Below are 18,772 nucleotides of genomic sequence, written 5' to 3'. Positions count from 1 at the left end.
TTTTTGTGTAAATGTAGTTAGTGTTTGTTTTGAGTCTAGAAGAGAAGAAACAGGACACTAGTTGAGCACATACCTTCTGCCATGTACCTTGTTAGGACCTTTGCTTTGGCTCAGTTGATTTTTACTAAAGTACCCCACGATACAGATCTTATCCTCCCACTTTTTATGTACAGAAAAGTGAAGTGAGTGGTAGAGACAGGATTTAAACTCACCTATTACTGGATCTAAAGCTTGTGCTATTTCCGTCATACTTTGCAGCCTTGGAAATCTTTGATTTTAGGTTGGTAGGTAATATCAGTATTTTACATTTTTGTGGGAATCCCTTCCATGTCCTAACATGGTAAGGACTTCAGAGACAATTTTATTTTCTTCCAAATTATTAAAAAAATAAAATATAGGGCGCCTGGGTGGCTCAGTTGGTTAAGCGACTGCCTTCGGCTCAGGTCATGATCCTGGAGTCCTGGGATCGAGTCCCGCATCGGGTTCCCTGCTCAGCGGGGAGTCTGCTTCTCCCTCTGACCCTACCCCCTCTCGTGCTTTCTCTCTCATCCTCTCTCTCAAATAAATAAATAAAATCTTTAAAAAAAAAATTAAAAAAAATAAATAAAATATAGAAGCCTATCATTTCTTACCAAAAATATTGCAATAACCAGCTAAGTGGGGGTCTTTGGATCCCTAGTGCCTTCTTTCTGCAATTCACCCTGAGCATTACCACTGAATTATGCATTTGCTTTTTCCTTATCAGGTCCACTGTGAGAACTCTTACTCATTTTTTCAACACCTGCCTTAAAATCTTCTCTTGGGGGGCGCCTGGATGGCTCAGTCGTTAAGCGTCTGCCTTCAGCTCAGCTCATGATCCCAGAGTCCTGGGATTGAGCCCCGCGTTGGACTCCCTGCTCAGCAGGGGGCCTGCTTCTCCCTCTCCCACTCCCGCTGCTTGTGTTCCCTCTCTCACTGCATCTCTGTCAAATAAATAAATAAATAAATAATAATCTTTAAAAAAAAATGTTTCTCTTGGGCAAGTCTGACTCCCAATGACAAAAGTAACTCAAATGCTTTTCTTGATTCCTCCGTAGTGTTTTTACATGATCTTAATACAACTTTTATCTTGATGTAGTCTAAGAGTTTATTTGTCTGCTATCAACTGGATTGTGAGTTTTACATGTTTTGGATATTATGTAAATGGAAATATATTATGTATATTTTTTGCAATTTGCTTTCTTCTCCATATTACATTTGGGAGATTTATGTATGTTGATCTGAATAGATGTAGTTCATCCATTCTTACTCCTGTATAGTCTTTACTGTATGACTGTTCTCTAGTTTATTTATTCATTTATTGATTAATTGTCCCAACAAAGGAAACCTGGGCTATTTCCAGTGGGGTTTTTTTTGTCGTTTGTTGGAATCATGGATATATACGTTTCCTGGTTTGCATTTGTAGAAATAGGGTATATGGTGCTATGTGAATTATTGGGTTTTGGTTTATGTGTTTCTTCAACTTTACTAAATATTTCCGTATTGCTCTCTTACCAGCAGTGTATAAACATTGCTGCCATGCACCAATCTCTCAGATGCTGGATATTGCCCGATTTTTAAATTTGTACCAACTGTGTGGGTGTAGAATGGTATTTCATTGTGGTTTTCATTTGCATTTTCCAGATTTTTAATGATCTCTTACATTTTTTTAAATGTTTACTAGCCATGTGTTTTTCCTTCTGTGAAGGAACTGTTTGCATCTTTTTGTCCATTTTTATATAGTCTTGTTGGTCTTTTTAATTGAAATATCCAGATACAATCGTGAATTTTTCTATTTTTGTCAGTTCTATTAGGTTCTGCTTCATGTATTTTGGATCTCTGTCATAGGTGCATAAACATTTAGGATTGTAAATCTTCTTGATAAATTGACCCCTTTAATTTTATGAAATGACTTTTCATATACCTAGTAATATTCTTGCTCTGAAATCTACACAGGTATTAATATAGCCCCTCTAGTTTTGTTTGATTAGAATTAGCATGGCATGTCTTCTTTTCATTCTGACACTTTTGACCTACTTTTGCCTTAATATTTAAAGTGGGTTTCTTGGGGCGCCTGGGTGGCTCAGATGGTTAAGCGTCTGCCTTCGGCTCAGGTCATGATCCCAGGGTCCTGGGATCAAGTCCCACATCGGGCTCCCGGCTCAGCGGGGAGCCTGCTTCTCCCTCTGACCCTCTCCCCTCTCATGCTGTTTCTCTCTCGCTCGCTCTCTAAAAAATAAATAAAATCTTTAAAAAAATAAATAAATAAAGTGGGCTTCTTGTAGGCAGTATAAAGTAGAGTCTGATGTTTTTATTCAATCCGATTATCTCTGCCTTTCAATTGTTTAGACTCATTTACATTTAATGATACTGATATGGTTGGGTTTAAATCTATCATCTTGCTATTTATTTTCTATTTCTTCTATCTGTCTTTTATTCTCATTTCCCTCTTTTTCTGTCTTTCTCAGATAACTTATTTTTAATGACTCTATTATATATTCTTTGCTGGCTTACTAACTATAACCCTCTGTTTTATTATTTTAGTGTTTCCCGTAGGATTTATAGTATACATCTTTAACTTGCTACGGTCTACCTTCAAGTGGTATTATACTACTTCATGCATAACTAAGGACTGTTACAACAACATACTTCTATTTCTCCCTTCCTGACCTTTGTGCTCCTGTCACCATACATTTTATGCCTACGTATGTTACAAACTTTATACTACATTATTTTTCTTTACCTAATAAATTATCTATTAAAGAGATTTGAATAATAAAAAAATCTTATGTATTTACCCATGTAATTACCATTTCTGGTGCTTTTCATTCCATTGTGTAGATCCATACTTTCATCTGGCATCCATTGCTGACTGCCTGAAGGACTTCCTTTAAGGTATTAAGAGTTGGCTGGTGATGAATTATTTGAGCTTTTGTATGTCTGGAAAAGTATTTAGCCTTCATTTTTTTTTTTTTTTAAGATTTTATTTATTTATTTGACAGAGATAGACACAGCGAGAGGGGGAACACAAGCAGGGGGAGTCAGAGAGGGAGAAGCAGGCTTCCTGCAGAGCAGGACCCTGGCCCCTGGGATCATGACCTGAGCCAAAGGCAGATGCTTAACGCCTGAGCCACCCAGGTGCCCTAGCCTTCATTTTTGAAACATATTTTTATTGGTATAAAATTTTAGTTACACAGATTTTTGTCCCTTTCATTTTTTTTAAAGATGTTACTCCGTTGTCTTCTTGCTTGCATTGTTTTTGACAATAAATCCACCGTATTCTTATCTTTGTTCCTCTAGACGTTTTATATCTTTTTCCTTTGGCAGTTTTAAGATTTTTCTCTTCATGACTGTTTTTGAGCAATTTGATTATGCTTTGGCATAGTTTTCTTCATTTGTCTTGTGCTTGGGGTTCATTGATCTGGGATTTCTAGGTTTATAGTTTTCATTAAATTAAAAAAAAAATTTTCAGTCATTATTTCTTCAAAAAATCTTTGTCCCCTCCTTTTTTTTTTTTTTTTTTCCTCCTTTGGAGATTCTGATTACATGTATATTAAGTTGATTAAAGTTGTACCAGAGGTCACTGATCCTTTGTTTACATTTTGAGTCTTTTTTCTCATGTTTCATTTTAGAGAGTTTCTATTGTTATGTCTTCAAATACACTAATCGTTTCTTTTGCAATGTTTCATTGGCTGTTAATCCCATCTGGTGTATTTTTTGTTTCAGGCATTGTAGTTTTTATCTCTTGAAGTTCAATTTAGATTTTAAAAAAATTTCCATGTCTCTATCTACATTTGCAAATATGTTTATGAGTGAGATTGGCTTCTAATTTTTCCTCCCATGTAATGTTATTTTCTGGTTTTGAAATCAGGATATTCTAGCCATATAAATTGAGAAGTCCTTTAACAAAATTTTTTTTTGGAATAATTTATACAACAGTGGATTTTTTTTTTGTGTTTGTTTTTAAATGTTTGAGAGAAATCAATATTAAAACCAGCTGGCATGGCATTTTCTTTGTGGAACATTTTAACTACTGATTTAATTTTGAAACAGTTAAGATCTTTCAGGTTTTTCACTTTTCCTTGAATCAATTTTGTTAAGGTTTAATTTCCTAAAATTTGTCATTTCCAAATAATTTTTCGAACATGTTTTAATAAAGTTTTAAAAATAATATACTGTTTTCATCACTATAATCTCGGCAGTTTCTGTAGCTCTATTCCCCTTTTCATTATTAATACGTACTTTCATCTTCTCTCATTTAAAAAAATTATTTTGCAGGGGTTTTTCTATTTTGTTAGACTTTTCTAAAAACCATTTTTGCCTCTGTTAATCCTCTCTATCCTGGTTTGTTTTCTATTTTATTATTTCTGATATTACCTTATTTTTTTCCTATTTATTTGTCTCTGTTCTCCTCCTCTTCCTTCTCCTCCTCTTCTTCCTCCTCTTTCTCTCTCTTTTTTACACATTTAAGTGAGATACTTAGCACGTTAACTCTGAGGCTTGCTTCTTTTCTAATGTATGAATTAAGGCTTTCTCTTTAAATACCACTTAAACTAGATACCACAATGTTTTCATATTTATCTTTCTGTTATGAAGTTTTTAATATTTTCTGGTGACCACCATTATGCCTTCTTTAAGCCTTAAGTTATTCAGATGTACCTTTTTAGATTCCTCAACTTTTGGAGGTTCCTTTCTTTCCTTCTTTCTTCCTTCCTTTCTTTTTTTAAGATTTTATTAACTTGAGAGAGAGACACAGAGAGAGCACAAGTAGGGGTGGGGCAGAGAGAGAGGGAGAAGCAGACTCCCTGCCAAGCAGGGAGCCTGACCTGGGACTGCATCCCAGGACCCTGAAATCATGACCTGAGCTAAAGGCAGAGGTTTAACTGACTGAGCCACCCAGACACCCTTCAACTTTTGGAGGTTTCTAATGTTATTTAGTGTTTGAATTCTAATAAAATTGGTGAAAGATTGTCATCTCTGTTTCTCCAAACTTTTGAAATTTATGGAGACTTTATCTATGGACTAATTTGTGCTCAACTTTCATAAAATTTTGTCTTCTTGACAAAATATATATTCTTCACTTGTAGTATTTATTATTGTGCAATGTCATATATATCCATTAGATCAAGATCGCTAATGTCTGCTATCCTTATTCTCTCTTTTTTCAGTTACTGAGAACGTTTTTGGTATCAAGGTTATTCTAACCACATAAAATGAATTGAGGAATTCTTTTTTATTTTCTGGAATAATTTCTGCAAGAGTAGAGTTTTTTTGTTAGTTTGTTTTGCTTTTAAATGTTCAATAGAATTTAGATTAATCAAAATCTCCCATCATGGAAATGGATTTGTCAATTTAGCTTTTCAGTTTCTTAATATTTGCTTCACATGTTTGAAAACCAGACTCCTGGGTGCATACATATTTAAAATAGTGCTGTCAGGTAGTGGTCCACGTTATCTCCAGGAATGCTTACTTAGTTTCCCCTTGAAGTCCTTCACTTTTTGATGGGGGGGGGGGCAGGGGTATCTTTTCCATATTTTGATTTTCAAATTTTTCTGTATTTTTATATCTTAGGTATATTGGTAATCAGTATACCACTGGATATTTAAAAAAAAAAAAATCTGATCTGGTATCTTTGTCTTTTATCTGAGGAATATAGTGCATTGACTTTTATTGTTATAAGTGATAATTTATATCTTGTCATACCATCTTATTTTATGGATTATGCTTTTATTTTTCTTACCCTATGCTTATTTTTTTTTGATTTTCTTATCCTTCTTTTAGTTTATTTATTTAGTTTTCCCCATCTAGCCTGCCAGTTAAGAGTATGGGCTCTGAAATTCAATTGCCTGGGTTAGAATCTCAGCTTTAGTATATGCTAATCTGAGCAAGTTACTTACCCTGTTCGCTCAGTTTCCTTATCTGAAAATGGGGGTGATAATGGCCGTTACTTCATAATATTTTTGTGAAGGGTTAACATATATATAATGTGTAGAATTGAGCCTGGTACAGAACTTTTGCTATAGATGCATTGGACTCTTCTTTAAAACAATAAATTCCAGTTTGGACTTGAGAACACTTTAACTCTGATTTCTCCCTTTTGTGCTTATATGTTGTTTTGGTTCAGTATTTTAGTTCTATCTAGTTATTCTTTTTAATTCTCACAAAATAGACATTTTGTTATCCTTTTATATGTTAAGAGCTTCTTTAGATTATCCATATATTTATTAATGTCTTTATTTATCATCCTCTTCTAATGTTTCACTTAATATTATTTCTTTAATTTTCATGCTAATTCAAGTTTATATAATAAAATAATTTAAAGAGTCAAAATGAGACTGTTTCAGAAACCATCAATCCCTGGTCCCCTTCCATGTTCCTCTCCCTAGAGGAACCCCCTTTCCCTAGAGGAAACCCCTTTAACTGTTGCAGTTAATCCTTTTGCCATTGACTACTGTATTTTAAACATGCTTATATTATTAGTTCTTGATTTTAGTCCTGTTGTAGGCATATTCTATTGACTCCTTACTGTGAAAAGTGAGGATTTACCCATTTGTCCACTTTCTCTCCTTCTACCTTTCCGCTTTCACTGACCCCCATGTATGATTCCAATACCATAAAAAGTGGGGAATTACTGCTAACTTGGTATAGAGTTTCAGTTTTGCAAGATGAAAAGAGTTCTGGAGATGGATGTGGTGATGGTTCCACAACAACATGAGTGTACTTAATGTCACTGAACTGTACACTTAGAAGTAGTTAAGATGGTTACTCTTACGTTGTGTGTATTTTACCACAATTAAAAAATACTCTTGTCAGAGCACATACTACAATGTTTACAGATTGAATGAAGGAGCTTGGGTGGATACAAATGAAATAATATCGGCACCATGATGAAAACTGCTAAAGCTGAGCCATGGGTACACAGGGCTTTGCTGTATTATTCTGTCTACTTTTGTGCATGTTGACAATTCCATAATAAATTTTTAAAAATTTATTTGGGGGGGGTAGAGAGGGAGGGGGAGAGAGAGAATCTCCAGCAGACTTCCACTGAGTGCAGAGCCCCGTGTGGGGCTCGATATCACAACTCTGAGATCATGACCTGAGCCGAAATAGTTGGCTGCTTAATGAACTGAGCCACCCAGGTGCCTCTCATAATAAATTTTTATAATTAAAAAAATCATACTAGGGACACCTGGGTGGCTCAGTTGGTTAAGCGTCTACCTTCGGTTCAGGTCATGATCTCAGGGTCTTAGGATTGAGCCCCGCATCAGGCTCCCCGCTCAGTGGAGAGCCTGCATCTCTCTCTCCCTCTGCCGCTCCCCCCCTACTCATGCTCTCTCACACTCACTCTCTCTCTCTCTATCTCAAATAAATGACTAAATCTTTTTAAAAAAAATCATACTAGATATTCTATTAGTTGAATCTTCTTGAAGAACTATTTCCTACAGCCTGTGATGTGCTTATATGGGCTGGTTAGTCCCTGGGGTTTGCTGTACAGGGATGTCCTTGGAGGTCTCTTTTTATTATTAGCCCAGAGATTTCCCTTTCTTGATTTTTTTCTGCTGAAAACCTGTTTCCTGGATCCTAGATTTTTATCTTTCTTGGTCTACATGATTATTCCGGTGAAACGTATCCTCCTGTAGTATCCAATGAGATGAAACTTTTTTCTCAGTATCCAATGAGAGCTCATATGTCTGACAATATCTTCTTTCATTCTCACACTTATTCAGTGGTTGGAGGGCTGGATGGTTGTTGCAACCATTGAGGAGTCCCTTCCACCCAAACTGTGTGTCAAGCTGGTTGCTTTGTTGTCTCTTTCGCAGGTGGGGTTTGTTTCTTCCTTATTCTTGTACGGGGTGTGGAGCCCTTTCATTGCCAGCCTGATGTAAGCATGTTCGTGGAGGCTTCCCATCCTTGGTAAGCTTTAGACTCTCTCCTTTCCGCCTTGTCCCACAAAGCCATTAAAATGGCAGCTCACATCATCTGGGCTTGGCAGATGCTCTCAGGACAAAAGCCTGAATCACTACTCATTTGTGCCTCTGAATTACCTCTCTCACTTTGTTTTTGAGTTACCTACTATCCCACCAGATCAATGACACACTTCTGCCTCTAAATTATGACTCCAGAGTACAATAATTTTTTAATATTCATGATTTCTTTGTATAGATACTTAGTATCTACCCTGATTTCAACTGTTATTTTTGCTTTTGTCAGAGCTCCTTCTTTTACCATCTCTACTGTCTCCCCATGGTCCCCTCCCATAATTTATAGCCTATGCTGTCCTTTTGTTGGTCTAAAAACTAGTACATTATTCAGTTTGAATTGTGCACAAAATATGAGTAAGTAGATGCTAAATGAGGACCTGAAAGACCTTCCTATAATTGTTTAGTTTATCTGTGACCTTCTTTCTTATATAAAAATCATTATGAAATATTTTAGGCATATAAAAGGGGTTGTGAATAGTGTAATAAACAGCTCCCCAAATACCCCTAGCCCAGTTTAAGTAATGAAACGTAAGAGGTGCAAACTCCTTTCTGGTTCTATTACCCTTTTTTCTCTCCAAAGGTAACCACTAGCCTGAATTGATAATTTCCAGACATGTTGTATGTTTATCTCATACGTATATGTTCAGAATATACATGGATTGTTTTACATATTTAAAATATATAAAACATGATAAACATATTATATATATTCTTTAAAAAATCAGTAGACTTTGTATTTTAGAATAATTTTAGGTTTACAGAAAAATTGAGCAGAACGTACTGTGAGTTTCCAAATACCCCATTCTCCAGTTTCCACTACTAGTAATATCTTGCATTACTGTGAGACAATTATTATAACCGATGAATGAATAGCGATACATTATTATTAAAGTTCACAGTTTATAGGTTTTGATAAATATATCTACCATTATTACAGTATCATGTAGAACAATTTTACTGCCCTAAAAATCTAAATTCTACCATTCTTTTGAATCTCAAATTTTTTTGGTTGTATAGCTTTATTGTTTTGAGGCTGAGTCCATTTGGAGGCCTATAACAAAACACCATAAACTGGATAGCTTATAAACAACAAAGATTTATTTCTCACAGTTCTGGAGGCTGCAAGTCTGAGGTGAGAGTGATAGCATGGCTGGTTGAGGGCCTTCTTCTGCATCACAGACATCTGCATTTTCACATGGCACAAGGAACTGGGGAACTCTGTGGGGTCTTTTATAAGGGCACTAACTCATTCATGGGGGCTCCACCCTCATGACTTAAGCACCTGACAAAGACCCTACTTCCTCCTACCATCACATTGGCATTAGGATTTCAACATAAATTTGGGAGGATACAAACATTCAGACTGTAGCATAGGGTTATTGATGCTCTGATTCATTCCCTTTAACTGCTGATTCGTGTTTCCTCTGTGTAACTATACCTCAAATTAATTATCTGTTCTACTGTTGGTAGAACGTGAGTTGTTTCCAGGAGTTTGTTATTACAGACATCTCTGCCTCAATGATCTCCCATAATCTCTTTGTGAAAATACATGAACATTTCTCCAGGGTGTGTACCTAGAAGTGAAATTAGGAAGTCATGAGATTTTTAAAATTACTCCTTTATACCATAAAATGGATTCTAACTACATTTTAAACAAGATTTCTATGTGTACAGATATTCCAAATGTAATTTTTACTTTCTGTTCTTCTAATGGGCAGCACTCTCTCTTTCCTGTGGGCTTATTTGGATCCAACTTCTCTTTTTTTCTATTTTATCCCCACTCCCACCTCCCAGCAATTCACCCTGATGACCCAATTTTTCCTTTAGGTGTCCATCTAAAAGTCATTTCTCTAAGAGACCTCCGACTCTAGCTCACATCTGGATGAATGCCCCTCCTTGGTTTTCTGGCAAGGCTTTTGCCCCGGCTGTTTTGCAATTGCCCATAGCTAAGTTCTCCAAGAAGCCCAGCAGAGTGCACCCTGTTGTCTCCTGTGCTCAGCACAGAGCCTGACACATAACATTTGTGGAATTAATGGAGGCGTGAATGAACAAAGGTAGGATACTAATATGTCAACATTGTCAGAAGCTAGTGCCCTCCCCACAATAATTGACTGGACCATTGCAGGTTCCATTGTTAGCTAACAGGAGAATAGAGTTCAAGTGTAGAGGACCAAAGACAAGGTCCTGAGACTCTGTCAGGCGCGATAAGGACAAGGCTTGTCAGTCATGGCCAGGAGGAGATATTTGCAACTCAGACATTCATAAGCTGGGGCCTGCCTCTGTTTACCAGCTGGGAAATCTTCAGAAAATGAACCATGAAAGCCTGCTATGCGGCATCACTATGCAATAATTTTTCATTTGCCACCAGTCAGCTTCAGGGATCAAGGACAGCTAAACACATAACTCGCTCATGCATGTTATTTTAAAGGCATATTTTAAAGTTATAAATATGGTACATTGAGTTAATGAGGTATGTTCTTTTGGCGACAAATATTTACATTCCACATATGCCCCTTGATGTCAAGAGTGTAACTGTTTCATTTTCTTCTTTTTCTCAGGAGGCTGGGATGCAGATGGAAAAGGCCCTAGTGTCTGGGACACATTCACCCATCAGGGAGGAGAGAGAGTTTTCAAGAACCAGACTGGCGATGTAGCTGGTGGCAGCTACACTCTGTGGGAGGAAGGTTTGAAATGTATCAAACAGCTTGGATTGACTCATTACCGCTTCTCTCTTTCCTGGTCACGTCTGTTACCTGATGGGACGACAGGTTTCATCAACCAGAAAGGCAAGTGTTTCTTAAAAATAGAAGGTTGCAGCTTTAATTCAAGGTTATTGCTGCAGTCTGGCATAATTAATCCAGTATGCTATTCTGCAGTGGAGCTTTGAAATTGCAAGTTTTTAGGTGATTATAGGATAAATTTTTTGAAATGGGTTTGCATTAGCTTTCTTAATAGTAATTCTGTTTTCCCTGAACTGGAGACATGTGTTGGGAGGGGACAAATAGATGGGCAGGAAGGGGTGGGAATAAGGGTTTCACTTATGGAAGATATTATTGAGTGCTAACCTAAAGGTGAATTTCCAAAAGTTATGTATTAAACTATTTTCAGTCGTGTTGTGCTGTGAAGAGTTATAAAAAGCCCTGCAGAACTTGAGAAGATTTTGAGCATTTCAATTGGAGCTGAATTAGTGGAGCAAATAACTAGCACAGAGATTAGCACTGAGGCATCTGGAGTCTGCTTAACTGGGAACGAAGGGCCAGCTATATCACTTGCTATCTGTGGAAGCATCTCTTGGGTGTTTTTTTTGTGCCTCAGTTTCCCCACAAGTAGAAAGGAATGCTCAAATAGTTCCTAGTTCAGAGAGTTGTTGGAAGATTAAATGAAATAATCTTTGTAAAGTGCTTTATACAGTAACTGGTATATCATAAAGACGTTCAAAAAGTATTAGCTATTATTCTTATTAAGTTTTGTAATGAAAAAGACTATTGCCCTATTTGAATGCCTTTTATTTATGAGGCATTTTACATACATTTTTTCTAATTCCCACAGTCAGTGAGGAAGGTATAAATAGTCACATTTTACAGTGGTGCATGTCCAAATCCAGATATTTCGTAAACGGTGGATCTGGAATTTAAACCTAAGGTCTGGCTAGTTCCTTCCATACACCGGGGTTGGCAAACTATGACCCAAAGGCCAAATTTGGCCTGACTCCTATTTTTGTAAATAAAGTTTTATCGCAGCACAGCTATGCCCATTCATTACATTTAGTCTGTGGTTGCTTTCCCGCTACAATGGCAGAATTGAATAGTTGGGGCAGGACCACAGAGCCTGCAAAGCCTAAAGTATTTACTACCTGCTACTTCCCAAGAAAAGTTTTGTGACCCCTTACTACAACATAAAGGTTTCTTAATAAAGAACCTCTATTGCTACTTTGTCCTGGAAAATAGTTCACCCTACTCCTACGGTTGGGACTAGGTGAGGCCTGAGTGAAGGCACCTGCTTGCTCATCCCTTTCAGCTGCTGTGCCTTCACTGATGGTCAGGAGTTCCATTTGAGTAAGTTATCTAATTTCCTACATAGTAAGAACAACCTGTGATAACAACTGCTAGTTGGGCTTGTGTACTTGTGTACTTGCAATGTCCATTTTCTGTAAGGTGGGCTAAGTTGGACATTGTGAAACGCAGCTGCACCTCTTGTCTCCCCCAGATAGGGACAACACAAGATTAGCAGGTCCATTGCTCGATTCTAAAGACATTAGCTCCCCTAACTGCTGCTGGTTGAATGTCTACTTTCTTGACATCATGGCCAGTTTTTTTTTTTTTTTTGACTTTGAACAGAAGTTAATTTGTTTAGTTTAAAAGTGAATTAATAATTTCCCGCCTTCCTCATCCATCATCTATCTATGCCTTCTCTTTTCTCCAGCACCATCTTTGAATCTCTTTTCTTTGCTTCCTGCATCTAATTGGTTGCTAACTATGATCCGTTCCACTTACATCTCTTTAACTTCTCTCTCCTGGCCATTTTCTCTGCCTCTGCCCTGCTTTAGAGGTTTATCATTCTCATCAAGGACTTTTTGATATACCCTTGCTGGGTCTACCTATTTTCACTTGTTCTCTGTCCATTAATCCCTTGTACAAAATGCCACCCCAGGAATTTGCCTAAAGCTTTGCCTTCAGTCATGTTGGCTTGCATCATCTCCTGCTAAAAACAAAGCAAGATTTAAAAAAATTTTTTAAAGATTTATTTATTTGAGAAGGGTGGGGGGACGAGGGAGAGGGAGAGAGAAAAAAAATCCCAAGCAGACTCCCCACTGAGCACAGAGCCCGAATCTGGGAGCTTGATCTCACAACCCCGAGATCATGACCTGAGACAAAACCAAGAGTCGGTCACTAAGCTGACTGAGTCACCCAAGTGCCCCTCATAAAAAATTTTTTTAGTCATCCCAAGACTCAACATATAGTGTACACTCCTTCTTATATCATTCCATATTTTATGTGACTTAGTCTTAATTCATCTCTGTAACATTACAGGCTGAAATTCCCCTATGCATATGACCCATGCAATTGCTCCATGTAATTCCCTAAGCACATAACCCTCTACTTTTTAAACATATTCTACAATTTTCCACCCCTGTGGGAATTTTCTTAAGCTCTTTCTCCTGCCTGGAATGGCCTTTCCTTAACTATACCCACTGAATCTCTACCCTCCTGATTCTAGGAGTTTGGAGTTTTCACTGAGTTTCCATTTGGATGGTAAACAATGAAAAATTTTGAAAAAACAACACAAAACAACCACCCCCTTGCCAACTTGTAATACAGGTTCATAACCCCTTATCTGAAATTCTAAAGTCCAAAAAGCTTTGAATACTGAATCCTTTTTAGCAAGTTTAGTTCTAAAACTAATTTGGCAACAAAAGCTAACCTGAATTGATGGGGGAGTTCTTTTTTTTTATTTGAAGAATAACTGACATACAATATTGTATTAATTTCAGTTATAGAACATAGTGATTTGACATTTATAAATATTACTAAATGATCACCACAATAAATCTGGTTACTATCTGTAATCATACAAAATTATTACAATATTATTGATCATATTCCCTACACTGCACATGACATCCCCATGGCTTATTTGTTTTATAATTGGAAGATTGTACCTCTTAATCCCCTTCATGTATTTTGCTAATCCTCTTTCCTCTGTCCTCTCTAGCAACCATCAGTTTGTTCTCTGTATCTACCGAGACAGTTTCCATTTTGTTTTGTTTGTTCATTTGTTTCTTAGGTTCCACTTGTAATTAAGTCATACAGAAATTGTCTTTGATTTATTTCATTTAGCATAATACCCTCTAGGTTCACCCATGTTGTTGCAAATGGCAAGATTTCATTCCTTCTTATGGCTGAGTAATATTCCATTACACACACACACACACACACATGCATATATACACACATATACCACATCTTCTTTATCCATTCATCCATCGATAGATATTTAGGTTGCTTTCATATCTTGGCTATTGTAAATAATGCAGCAATGAACACAGAGGTTCATATGTCTTTTCAAATTAGTGTTTTTGTTTTCTTCAGGTAAATACCTAGAAGTGGAATTGTTGGATCATACAGTAGTTCTGTTTTTTATTTTTTGAGGAAACTCCATACTGTTTTCCATAGTGGCTACACCAATTTATATTCCGACTAACACTGCATGAGGGTTCCCATTTCTCCACATCCTCACTAACACTTGTTATTTCTTGATAATAGCCATTCTGACAGGTGTGAGGTGATATCTCATTGTGGTTTTGATTTGCATCTCCCTGATGGTTAGTGACATTGAACATTTTTTTCATGTGCCTGTTGGCCATCTGTATGTCTTTTTTGGAAAAGTGTCTATTCAGGTTCCTCACCATTTTTTAATCAGATTGTGTTTTGATATTGAGCTTTATGGGTTTTTTATATATTTTGGATGTTAAACCCTTGTGAAATTTTTTTTATAATCTCAGGTGATTCTACTTGGTAAGAATATTTACATATTTTACTGCAGAAATATTAAGGGAGACTGACCCAGACCCACTGGGAGGGTTAACTTAATATATGGTATTTGCTCTGTATTTCCTTTCTAAAAATCCAAAAATTCTGAACACATTTGCCCCCAAGATAGGGGATTACTGTACTACTATGTCAACATACCAAGCTATTTAAAATGAACTTGAGATGTACAGAAGTTCATGGAGCACAGCAGTCCAGGAGCAGGGCAGCAGAAAAGCTGGAGGGTGGTGGTGGGGAGACTGGAGATACTGGGGCCACTTGAACAGTGTTGGGAGATCACTCATGCACATATCATGTGGAGATCATGTGCCCCAGCACTGAACTCTTTATGTTTGGTCCCGGTTTTTGTAGAGTCATAGCTAATTAATATTACAGACTTTTCCATGAACAAGAGGCACTGGGGGTACTTCTAGGAAGCAGAATTTCAGTAAGTGGTTGCTCAGTCTGTTGAAGCAACGGGAACTGTTTTAACTCAGAAAGGGCATCACTTGTTTTTTCTGTTTAAACATTTTCTCAAAGAGCATGTAAAGAATTGGAAAACCCTTGTCACCATCCTTTACAAGGCACCCCAATTTTTTTGTGTGTGTTCAGCTCCCTATTTTAAAGCTTGATTAGAGGACATTTGGAAACTTGTAAAATCCTATGTTCCCAAACTGGAAGAATATTTTATGAAGCGGAATTGTTACACAGCCTTTCTCTTTCAAATGTCAAGTTTTCGAGGTTTAACAAGAAGAGATTGAGCTGGCAACTGAAATCACATATTTCTGTAGTTCTCAGCTGTTCAAGTGAATTTTCCTATCTGCCACAAATGCAAGTTTCAAATGATTAGTAGGGGACCCAAGTATAGGAAATAAAAAAAAAAAAAGGAATGTTTATGCAGAATTTCTTATTCACTTTAGTATTTAAAATATGAGCCCAGTTAGCAGGAATGGTAAAGTAAATAACTAAAGAAACATTTATTAACCTCTTACTCCATATTGGGCAGTGCGTTAGGCTGAGTAATAATTCCCCAAAGATGTTCCTCCTAATTCTTAGAAACTGTGAATATATTTTCTTACATGGTAAAAGGGACTTTATAGCTGTTATTACACTAAAAATCTTGAGATGGGGAGATTATCCTGGATTATCTGGATGCTCCCTCCCCATGTAATTACATGAGCCCTTACAAGAGGGAGGCAAGACAATCAGAGTCAGAGAGAAGATATAGGAACTGAAAGAGAGGTCAGACTGAGAGGAGAGAAGATGTTACCCTATTGGCTTTGAAGGTAAAGGAAGGGGCCATGAGCTAAGGAATGCAGACAGCCCCGGAAGCTGGAAGAGGCAAAGCATTGGGTTCTCCTCAAGAGCCTCCAGAAGGAAGTTAGCCCTGCTGCCATGTTGATTTTAGTTCAGTGAGAATCATTTTGGATATCTGATGCCCAGAACTGTAAGATCATAAACTTGTGTTGGCTTAGGCCACTATAATTGTGGTAATTTGTTACAGCAGCAGAGACTAATCCAGGCAGTGTGCTAAGAGAACGTAGGGCAATTAAAGAAATTAATTGGTGGTAGAGTCTAGAGGGGAGTGACCTAGTTATCATGTGTGATACATGGTAGGCACTTGACCAAAATTAATTCTACATGAAGACCTTTATAGTTTGACTAGCGAGATTCCAGTTCAGTTATTTTCTGTACTGAGACATTATCTTTGCAAGTCCTAGCCATTTCCTCTTCTAAGGGAATTTCCCCCATTTCTTTGTTCTACATAAACCTGCTCTGCTTCTGGCCATAGCCGACTAAACAAGGGAAACACCTCTTTCCTTGTGACGTATTATTGTGACATATTTCCTCATGGAAAAAGAGAATCTTGCCCAATTGTCTTCACTTCTCAGAGATGTTTGGAATCAAGGAGTTGAGAGTCTGAGTTGATTGGTTTGGAACCAGGACTATAAAGTAGCTTTGGCAGATGGGATGGCCATTTGAGACCACAGCAAACAAGAAGAAATGGGCTTAAATACATCAGAGAAAGTGATACTAACTATGAAAGAAGGCTATGGAAGTTTTAATATTTAATCAGTTATGTCCTAAATACCAGAAGCAGAACAGGGTTCAAATATACTGTCAAAGTTTCAAGATCCTGGGGCGCCTGGGTGGCTCAGTCATTAGGCGTCTGCCTTCGGCTCAGGTCATGATCCCAGGGTCCTAGGATCGAGCCCCGCATGGGTCTCCCTGCTCCGTGGGAGGCCGGCTTCTCCCTCTCCCACTCCCCCTGCTTGTGTTCCCTCTCTCACTGTGTCTCTCTGTCAAATAAATAAAATCTTAAAAAAAAAAAAAAGTTTCAAGATCCCTAGATTGGTAACAAATGGTCATCTAAAAATATACATTTGTTCAGAGAATTAGTTACCAGTGAATTGTGCTGATAGAGCTAAAGAACTCTTTCATGGTTTGTTCTCATTTGATACTCAAAACACTCATGAGGTGGCACTAATAATATGCCCTTTTTGCAGATAAGGAAACTTAGGCATAGACAGGCCAAGTGATTTGTCCATGATTCCATGATTCTTTGGCAGAACTGTTTGACTCTGGAACTCTGCTCTTAAAAACCTCAGTTCACTGTTTCATGGGAAAATTGCATTAGAGCACCAAGCCAGAAGTGCTCTGTGCAAACCAGAAGTACTTGATTCAGGGATTTTAAATATTAATTATGCAATGCTTTGTTGCTCTGCCAAGCTGATAAGTGAGAAAAAAATCTTATTTAAAATTTTTTAAATCTTCAATTCAACTAAAGATTATCGTGTTGTTGGAATTACACTGATTGCCATCATTAATGATTGTGCCATATCTAACGATGCTCACAAGAGATAAATCATTGATTCCTCCAAAAATAAAAAAAAAAAAGGATCTGATATTATGAATCAGCTCCAAAATAGGTGATTGTGAAGACTAGTAAAACAGAGTCACCATGTTCCTGATTCTGAAACATTCATGGGAAGTGGAATGTCATGGTAGGACAGGCTCAGGCTTTGTAGTGAGGCAGAGTGGGTTACTGGGTTTAAATGCTGGTAGTGCCGTATGGCAACATTATCACTTAAGTCTGGTATTCACTCTCTCTGAATCTCGGTCTTCTTAGATGCTTAGTGAGGATAAAAATGCCCACCTCTTGGGCAGGGCTAGGATTAAACAAAATGTGTGACATTTGGTACATATAGTATGAATACAATAAATGAAAGCTGATATTATTTTTATATTCAGAGTCAATGGAAGGAATTGGTTGTGAAAATTCCAAAACGATTCCATCATACCATCTTTGGATATTATTTACTAGTGAGGACAAGTGGGCTTGCCGAGGCTCAGAGATGGGATGGTGGAATGTTCTTTCACTGAGAGGGATTAGAAAACCTTTGTAAATTTTTGTGAATGTATTAGTTTTCTGTTGCTGCTTCAACAAATTATCGTAAGTTTAGCTGCTTAAAACAGCACCAGTTTTACACCTGAAAATAATATAACCTTGTATATCGATGATATTTCAATGAAAGCCCACAAATTTATTACCTTAGAGTTATGGAGATCAGAAGTCTGACATGGGTCTCTGTAGGCTAAAACTAAGATGCCTCCAGGGTCGCATTTCTTTCCAAAGGATCTAGAGGACAGCCTTTTGTGGCTCATTGAGATTGCTGGAAGAATTTAGTTTCTTGTGGTTGTAGGACTGAAGTCCTCATTTCCTTGATGGTTGTCAACTGAGGGCCATTTTCAGTTTCGAAAGCCACCTGCATTCCTTGGCAGGTGGTTCCCTTCTTCCATTCTCGAAGCTGGCAATAGTGGGTTGAGTCCTTCTTAAGCTGCTACCTCTCCTACCTCTTCTATTGTTCTGTCTTTCTGACCTACTCCTCTGCTCTACTCTTTCACTTCTAAGGACTTGTGTAGTTAGATTGGGCCCATTTGAACCATCTAGAGAAATCGTCCCATCTCAAGATACTTAACCTTAATCACATCTGCAAGTCCTTTTTGCTATGTAAAGTAACATATTCACATGTTGCATGGATTAGGGCATGGACATCTTTTGGGGGCTAGGGTATTCTGTTTATCAAGTGAGTAATGGCATACAAACGGGTCTTCCAAGTATGGAGTTGTTATGCATGATTCACATTATGCTCTGGTTTGCAAAAAAAGTGAGCTGTTGTTAAAAATCCACTCTTACAGATAGATAGATAGATAGATAGATAGATAGATAGATAGATAGATAGA

The 18,772-nt window shown here is 37.4% G+C and overlaps 1 protein-coding gene across 1 annotated transcript in view; it reads left to right on the top strand.

The window, feature by feature from the left end:
• The window catches only part of LOC118010165 (cytosolic beta-glucosidase-like), a 105,026-nt gene that overhangs the window by 19,160 nt on the left and 67,094 nt on the right, over nt 1-18,772 (top strand). The window contains 2 exon segments of the mRNA XM_035004360.1: nt 5,590-5,597; nt 10,559-10,786. Of these exon segments, the coding sequence (XP_034860251.1) occupies nt 5,590-5,597; nt 10,559-10,786 (236 nt within the window).

The sequence above is a fragment of the Mirounga leonina genome, unplaced genomic scaffold, assembly GCF_011800145.1.
Source record: "Mirounga leonina isolate KUSES-001 unplaced genomic scaffold, KU_Mleo_1.0 Mir_129, whole genome shotgun sequence".
In the NCBI taxonomy this organism is placed as follows: Eukaryota; Metazoa; Chordata; class Mammalia; order Carnivora; family Phocidae; genus Mirounga; species Mirounga leonina.
Note: the sequence above shows the minus strand (reverse complement) of the source record. Positions and strands in the feature narration are given on the sequence as shown.